Genomic DNA, 9,677 nt, shown 5'->3' with positions numbered 1-9,677 from the left:
TTTAATGCAGAATACCATTGCTTTTATTGCTGTTCGTTAGAATATCATCATATGAAGAATCTGTGTCAATTGAGGTATTGCTGACACACTGATTAAGGTGAGAGAATTTGTGGAGTCTTAAGAGCTGCAATCACAGAGCCCAGTGCTGTGTTTGAGACCATCAGGAAAGAAGTAAACCAAGCTCTTTTCTTATTCTTTTCCTTGATATTCTGTTAACAGAAAGCAGATGGTTTAAACACACACTGTTACATCAGCATCTTTCCATCTGCCACGCAGAGATAAAATAGAAACTGGTATGGGGAGAGGGCCTTTTCTTAGCATTTGAGTTGCAGCATTACATAACACATTATCCCTCATATAGTTATAGTATATCAGCAATACAATTGCAATTCTGAGCATGACATAACACAGAGAAGATGTGGGTTATACTAATTAAAAGATTATTTAAATAATCAATTACTTAATTAAAAAATCCAATGTGATAATGAGAAAAATCTAATGTAATGAACATTAAAAAGAGCCATATTTAAGATATATTTAATTATATTAACAAAATTATAGCAGTATGCTATGTGCTCATGTTAGAAACATGCATGCAAACTCACTTTAAAACATGTAAAATCTAATTTGTCTGAATTACGCTAGTTCATAAATACTAGAAAATTGTTGATTCATGCAAAAACAAGCTAATTTGTGTTCTTGCTTGAAACGTAGTTTCAAAGTTTTGTTTACATTAGTTTAATTATGTTCCACCTAATTCTCAAGCTTGTTAATATATAACGCTGCAAAGGTATACACAAGTTCTTTTTACGTCAAAGTACACATACATACAGTATATGCAGTGGTTGGACAATAAAACTGAAACACGGGCCAATTTAGCGTTGTAGGTTTCAGGGCTAAATTTTTACATACTCATATGGCATAACAGAAAAGTGTAATATGGCTGAAGCTGGCCTACATATAATCTTGTGAAAAGGACTGTAGTTTATGATAGAACAGTATTTCATGCAGTACATTAGTATGCCATTCTAACTACATATGACTATTGTATTCTGAAAATAGAGCACACAAAGTTTTATAATATTGAGACAGTGTGTGTGACAAAGAATAATAATAAACAAAATCACCTCTTTACAGCAACTACAAAGGCATCAGATTTCAGTGGGAAGGCCTTTTATGGACACATAAATAGAAGAGCTCTCAGTACTTATTTTCAGATCTAACATTTACCAGATGTTTGCACATCTTGTTCTTTTACAGTATCTTACATTTCACAAGCAAGAATGTAACACACAAATCCAGAACAGGCTGTACAGCCTTGAAATCAGAGCACTAGTGGTGAAAAACAGTTTATATCACATCAATGAGTACATTAAAAACCTCACAATCAATCAAAGCCTTGCATGACATTATCTGACATCCTAGTATTAGGATGGTTGGGACATGTGAAGCTGCGCATAAGCGAAGTTGCTCTATTATATTCAATGTTTCAGCTTTCAACAGTGATATTTACATTACACTGAACTTCAATGATGAAAACTGGACTGAAGCAGTTTCAACGTACAAGAACTTCATCTTTGTTAAGTTGCTTTGACACAATTGACATTATAAAAAAATATAGAAATAAAGACAAAACATTTTCACATCATGATGACAACTACACTCAGTCTTTATGTTTTGACAAAAATCTGATATCTGTGCATTTATTTTTACAAAACAGTTGAGAGTCTGCACATTAGAACCACAAGAGAAAGCAACACATACAAACTACTAACTGTTTTTTATTTTTATAGTAAAACTAAAGATCTAATTATTGAATTTTTTTTGTTGTAAATGGAAAAAAAAATTCTACATTGAGTAAAATCTCATCTACTAACCAACCAATATTTTAAATGTAAATGAAGCTAAGCACAACTAAAAGGGATTGCACAGGTGCATTCAAGACATTTCTCAGGCCTGCATTACTTTAACTCTACAACATCAACTTCATTCACACTTCTGGTCACGTGGTTTGGAAGCAAAGGTGAGGTATCCTGTGTGTCCTGCCATTTCTCTGGGTGGTGTGGCAGTCTTGCAGATCACAGAGGTGTTGACATCCTCTTGACTGAGGTCTGAAGCTGTCTGAGTGCTGTCGGCATAGCACTCCTCTGGTCCGAAGTCTGGCAAGGCCAGAGTGACAGTGCGAACATCATGAACCCGCAGCAGAACCTCCAGTGTGCAGATCTCCTCAAACCCATGGTCCAATAAAGCCTCGCAAGTTCTCTGGACCTGCTCTATACATGGTGAGAATGAGCAGAGACGACCTCCTGGAGATCAAGTCAAGAGTATAAGACAGTAAGCTAATGGACACTTTCACAGACGGTTTTCACATTAACATTGTAAAAAGTCTTTGTTGCATCTTTTTTTTTTTTTTTTTTGACTGCAATTCCACCGACTGGGCCAGTGTTGCTTACTTTTGGACAAATTAATTACTGCAAATATAAGTATGTGTGCACTGTAATGATGATGAAATATACATCACATGCACTGCTTGTGTTTGCATAACAAAAAAAAAAAAACTTTCTGCACTCATTTTAGGGGTAAAATTTAGGGCTGCACAATATGTGCATACATACAAATCACAATCTTATAGCCATTCCAATATACCCACACAATTATAGCTGCATAATTTATGCAATCAACTCTATAATGGACTATATGCATAAGCAGAAAACAGGAATAATGCCAAAATAAAAAAAAACACCATCTAGTAAAAAATTGTCAAATTTTCCAACAGAAAGAATATTACAAATATTTAATATGCAATTGCCCTTTTAATAGTTTTCAATGAGGACATTTTTGTCCTAAGTCCTTAGCTACTGAATGTAAAAAAAAAAAAGGTTTTTATGGTATAAAATGTATTTATAATTATAATCCCATTACAAATACATGCCTGAGCCAAAAATAATGCAGTTAACATTAATATGGGCAAAAACAAAAAAACAAATGGCCAAAAAGTTCTATAAGGTAGCATGATAGCTAAACTTTCAAGTGTTTTTGTTTTCATGATTATTTTTAATGTTTTTAGGTTGAGAAAATGGTGGTGATATTATTTTATTTACTTTAGTTCGTTTAAATTGTTAAAATGGCTAATTAATTGTATGCAACATAAAAGCATGTCTGTTCGCTTTCAGAAGTTCTAGTGATGCTTTATTTTTCCTGAAACAATGGAACATATGTTGATTTGATCATTTTCTAAAATATCATAACATATCCGCATTAGTTAGCATGTTATTGCAATTTTGTGCAAAGTGTGCCACTTTTTATAGTTTTCACATGATGCCTTAGAAATGCTCATTGGAATGGTAAAACCAAATTTAGAATGAAACCATTCATGACTGCCAACCATTTTATTATACCAGATTTATATTAATGTAGTATGATGTAATGATGTGGTAATAGATTGGTCACAACATGTATTAACATGCATGCTTCTAACAGAGTAACCTTAAGCTGACAATGCATGTAATCATACAAACAGTTTTTTTGTGTTTCCATTTAAGAGTACTTGACAGATCTGTACAACAGTTTTATGGATGTTTTGCCCTGTTTTAATGCAATGTTTGTGACTGCATGGCAATTGAGAGAAAAAAACCCTCTGCATTTCTCGGTAACTTGGATGCACTCGGTAGGTAGCGTCAGAAAGCAGTGTGTGTTATTCCTGTCACAAAATGCGGCGAAAATCCTACACGATGGTAAGTTTGATTGTGGTGCTTACACATTTACACTCAGAGAGCAGCATTTACATCAGATTTTTCAGTCCATAATATTGTAGTGATGTTAACGTATGGTAAACTTTATTAACTTTATTTTTTATATGTAAAATACATATACAGTCAAGGCCATAAATATTGGGACATCAACACAATTCTAACATTTTTGGCTCTATATACCAACACAATATATAGTATCCTCAAGCCAGTTAAGGACACATCTAAGCTGCTTTAAAAAGATTCATCAGAAAAAGCATTGCTCAAGACTGGAAGTGTAGCAGAATTTGGATTCAGACGTGGAAAAGAAAAGTCATGACATGTGGCCAAGTACGGTGACTTGGAATTTCTGCTCTGCATTTAACCCACACAAGTGCACACACACACACTGGAAATAATTAGCAGCTCACTAAGCTGTAAAGGTTCAGATGGCACTCAACATGTTCTTGTTCGCATTTTCTTGCCTTCCTGCTAAGATCTAAGGTATTAAGTGGATAAATGGAGAAAGGGTGTGTAAGGGGTTTTAACCAAGCGGCAACCTCCCGCTCTCCCTCGGGAAGCCAATACGGAAGTAACTGAAACTGCAATTCATCAAAATTCCGCTAGTCCTGGCTCCATAATAGAGCAAATTGCAATTGAGTTCACTGTTAGAATGGCCAACTTTACAACAGAAAAAAAGGTGTTTACAGCCTGGTACAAAGAACGATTTTGGTTCATGTAGCTATTATTACCCTCCATGACAACTGTGAGGGGGGTGAATTTTTTTATAACTCATCCATTTACTTTATATTAGGTTATATTAAGTTTGCATAATTAAGGGCGTGGCCACTTGAGTGACAGCTAGGTCTCGCTGGTCGCCGTCACTTCACCTCAGCTGAATCCGGCAGATTAGCCACTAATCTCGGCATGTTCATCGTATTTTTGTTTTGTTTTATGTGGCTTTACACAGTCAGCTGCCTTTTGGACTTATTTCTTACAATTATCAGATGATATGGGATGCTGTGTGCACTTAATTGTGCTCACAAACCATTCATGTGGCCTCCGTTTCCCAGGTGAGTAAAGTTATATACTTAAACACCATCTCTATGTGTGTGTTTTATTTAAGATCATTTATCATTTATAATGTTCTTTAGAGCTGTAAAGCACTCCAGAATGTGACAGATTAGCTGTAGGCTCTAGAACAGTCATCTGAAGCGTTATCATACAGTGTTATGCTGGAGTTCATCAATAGTCCTGCATTTACTAACACACACCATATTTGAAGTGTTTTGAAGTAATTCACGTTTTTCTCCTGTAGAATAACATCACAAGAACAATGTTTAGTGGCTCAATGTATTACAACAGTGTTTTTAAAAGTCTTAACACTTTATTGATATAGTGTACAACCAAGCACATGTGGTCAGAACACAAACGAGTTGCAGGTAATAAATTAACAAGCGTTTCTCCCAAAGTAAAGTCTGTCTGCCAGGTTTAAGCAAAGTGCCAGCAGGTGTCTGTAGCTCCGCTCACTCTCCGCCTCTTTGCCCTTGTTTGGTATCCCGCCGTGGATGCGATGACGCGCGAACAGAATGGCGACGGTTGGCCGCGCCTACTTGTAGCTTCTTTTGCGCTCTTCAGAAACCTATGGGTGACGTCACGGATGCTACGTCCATATATTTTACAGTCTATGGTTTTAACAGTGATGATCCACCACTACCCTGTCATCTTTCTCCACTAACAGAGGGAATTTGGACTAAAGGTGGCATTACTAACATGCACAAGAATAGCCACATCAGATCAGAGTAAGATGATTGACAGGGAAATGCCAGGACAGCAATATATTAAGCAGGAGGCTTATGGGTATAGTTTACTCTGAGTTTTTAGGTTCAATCTGATTACAACTTAGTCCATCATGACACAATCCGATTCTTCACTCTTGACATTCATTACAGAACTACAGTGAATAGGTACCATGTTAGGATGGTAGTGGTGTTGCTCAATTTGTCTTCGCTCAAATCAAAGTAGACATAAATAGATATTCAAAGATATTCAAATGAACATACACAATATTGATATCATAAGCAGTTTAAAATAAAGTAAATAATAATTTATTATTGAAACTTTTAGCCCACTTTAACCAACTTGTATTTGCAGTGGTGTTCATATATTAATATTTAAATTTAGTCATTTAGCAGATGCTTTTGTCCAAAGTGTGTTATACAAACTATACATGAGTTTTTTTTTTTATTTGTATCTTTTAAGTGCTCAAGCGTTAGAGGAAGAGATGGGTTTTCAGTTGTCATTTGAATGATATTAGTGAGTCAGTAGTTCATGTGGGAATGGCAAGATCATTTAACCAGTGAAGAACATGGAATGAATATGTTTTAGAAATTGACTCGGAGCTTCTCTGTAATGGTACTGCGAGGCGATGCGATACTAACTGACTGGAGGTTCCTGGATGGAATTTAAATTTTCAAGAGGGTAAGAGCAGTGTTAATTTTGACAGAAAATTTTGGTTTGGTTTAAAATCTTTTAATTAAATTCCATTTTAGTTTTAGTCTTATTCTTTAGTCTTCTGAATCATTTCAGTTTTATTCTAGTTTTAGTCAACTAAATTTTAGTCGGCTAAATCAACTCTAGATTTAGTTGACTAAAATATTTGGTTTAAGTGTAATTATGGTGGCTTGAAAAGCCAGCATACTGTTATCTATCTTAAACTTATTATTACTAGGCTGGCTTGTGTAGCAAGCCAGACTACTGTTATCCTATTTTTCTTCTGAGACTAAAAAACAAAACGTCATGCCTAAAGCTTTCGAGCTATGACCACCAAACTCACACCAGACCTCCAAACTGGTCTGACTCGGGACTGACTCGACTTGCTATATCTTTTCCGACTGATCCGACTTTTGGTTTCCCGAAAAACGTCCCGGGACCACAGGAAAAATCCCATAGACTTAACATTGAGTCAAACTTTGTGAGCTCAAAACTGCATCAGACTGTCACACAGACTTCTAACTGGGCTCATTTAACTCAGACTAGCTAACTGCCAATAACTGATGAGCTTTTAACTTTCTGGCCACGCCCTAGCAACCACTTTTGGGACCCTAGAAACTGTCCCATAGACTTCCACTGCAAAAGACTGTCATTGACTTAACATTGGATCAAACTTTGTGAGCTCATAACTCTGCATCAGACTGTCCTACAGACTAATGGCTGAGCTCATTTAACTCAGTCTAGCCAGCAGCCAAATCACTGATGACCTTTTAACTTTCTAGCCACACCCTAACAACCAGATACTGCACCCTAGCAACTGTCCCATAGACTGCCATTATAGAGGCCCAGATTGATATCGTCATGCTGCAGTGTTATAGAGACATGGGGTTGTTTTTAACTGTTCATACTGGCAAGAAGCTTTGATACATCATCAGTCTAAGCTGTCAATCAACTCCATAGCAACAAAACAGACTAACCTAGCAATGATATAACAGCAGCTATATCATGCTAGTAACATGCTAACTCATGCTAGAATCGTGCTAGTAACATGCTAATTCATGCTAGAATCGTGCTAGTAACATGCTAATTCATGCTAGAATCATGCTAACAACATGCTAATTCATGCTAGAATCATGCTAACAACATGCTAATTCATGCTAGAAACATGTTAATTCATGCTAGAATCATGCTAGCAACATGCTAATTCATGCTAGAATTATGCTAGTAAAATGCTAATTCATGCTAGAATCATGCTAGTAACATGCTAATTCATGCTAGACTCATGCTAGTTACATGCTAATTCATGCTAGACTCATGCTAATTCATGCTAGAATCATTCTTGTAACATGCAAATGCATGCTAGAATTATGCTAGTAACATGCCAATTCATGTTAGAATCATGCTAAGAACATGCTATTTCATGCTATAATCATGCTAGTAACATGCTAGTTCATGCTAGTAACATGCTAGTTCATGCTAGAATCATGCTAGTAACATGCTAGTTAATGCTAGAATCATGCTAGTAACATGCTAATTCATGCTAGAACCATGCTAATAACATGCTAATTCATGGTAGAATCATGCTAATGACATGCTAATTCATGCTAGACTCATGCTAATTCATGTTAGAATCATTCTTGTAACATGCGAATGCATGCTAGAATTATGCTAGTAAAATGCTAATTCATGTTAGAATCATGCTAAGAACATGCTAACTCAAGTTAGAATCATGCTAGTAACATGCTAGTACATGCTAGTTCATGCTAGAATCATGCTAGTAACATGCTAATTCATGCTAGAACCATGCAAATAACATGCTAATTCATGCTAGAATCATATTAGTAACATGCTAATTCATGCTAGAATCATGCTAATGACATGCTAATCGTTCTGTCTATCTATCTGTCTATCTGTCTATCTATCTATCTATCTATCTATCTATCTATCTATCTTTTCATACTTTTTAAAACTGTTTAAACTAAATATTACCAACAGGCTTTCTCAAGCCAGTCCCATTGACTTCACATTGGGTCAAACTTTAACTCTGCATCAGACTGTCCTACAGACTTCTAACTGGACTCATTTAACTCAGTCTAGCCAGCAGCCAATAACTGATGACTTTTTAACTTACAAGCCACTCCCTAGCAACCACTTACAGCACCCTAGCAACTGTCCCATAGACTTCCATTGTAAAAGACTGCCATTGACTTAACATTGGATCAACCTTTGTGAGCTCATAACTCTGCATCAGACTGTCCTACAGACTAGAGTCTGGCCTCATTCAACTCAGTCTAGCCAGCAGCCAATCACTGATTACCTTTAAACTTACTAGCCACTCCCTAGCAACCAATTTCAGCACCCTAGCAACTGTCCCAGAGACTGTGACTAGCTATTAAAACACATGCTAACAGTTTTAACATCCTACTGACATGCTAATCTTGCTAGAAAGGTGCTAGCAAACACGAGTGACATGCTAGTCATGCTAGTAACAGGCTAAGTCATGCTAGAAACAAGCTGATTCATGCTAGAATCATGCTAAAAACATGCTAATATCATGCTAGTTACATTCTAATTCATGCTAGATCCATGCTAGTTACATGCTAATATCATGCTAGTTACATGCTAATTCATGCTAGAATCATGGTAGTTACATGCTAATTCATGTTAGAATCATGCTAACAACATGTTAACTCATGCTAGAATCATGCTAGTAACATGCTAATTCATGCTAGTAACACGCTGGTAACATGCTAATTCATACTAGAATCATGCTAACAACATGCTAATTCATGCTAGAAACATGTTAATTCATGCTAGAAATATGCTAACAACATGCTAATTCATGCTAGAATAATGCTAACAACATGCTAATTCATGCTAGAATCATGCTAATTCATGCTAGAAACATGCTAATTCATGCTAGAATCATGCTAGTAACATGTTAATTCATGCTAGAAACATGTTAGTAACATGCTAATTCATGCTAAAATAATGCTAATTCATGCTAGAATCATGCTAGTAACATGCTAATTCATGCTAGAAACATGCTAGTATACATGCTAATTCATGCTAAAATCATGCTAGTAACATGCTAATTCATGCTAGTAACATGCTAATTCATGCTAGGCTCATGCTAAAAACATGCTAATTCATATTAGAATCATGCTAACAACATGCTAATTCATGCTAGAAACATGTTAGTGACATGCTAATTCATGCTAGAATCATGCTAACTCATGCTAGTTACATGCTAATTCATGCAAGAATCATGCTAGTTACATGCTAATTCATGCTAGAATCATGCTAGTTACATGCTAATTCATGCTAGAATCATGCTAACAACATGTTAACTCATGCTAGAATCATGCTAGTAACATGCTAATTCATGCTAGTAACATGCTGGTAACATGCTAATTCATACTAGAATCATGCTAACAACATGTTAATTCCTGCTAG

The 9,677-nt window shown here is 35.9% G+C and overlaps 1 protein-coding gene across 1 annotated transcript in view; it reads right to left on the bottom strand.

Moving 5' to 3' along the window:
* The window catches only part of trmt61a (tRNA methyltransferase 61A), a 33,424-nt gene continuing 23,747 nt past the window's right edge, over positions 1-9,677 (bottom strand). Inside the window, exon 4 of the mRNA XM_056471561.1 lies at positions 1-2,306. Coding sequence (XP_056327536.1) covers positions 1,987-2,306 — 320 coding nt within the window. The 3' untranslated portion in view covers positions 1-1,986. The remainder of the gene's footprint in view (positions 2,307-9,677) is intronic.

This window comes from Danio aesculapii, chromosome 13, assembly GCF_903798145.1.
Source record: "Danio aesculapii chromosome 13, fDanAes4.1, whole genome shotgun sequence".
Lineage (NCBI taxonomy): Eukaryota > Metazoa > Chordata > Actinopteri > Cypriniformes > Danionidae > Danio > Danio aesculapii.
The sequence above is the reverse complement of the archived record's forward strand: the minus strand, read 5'-3'. Positions and strand labels throughout refer to the sequence as shown.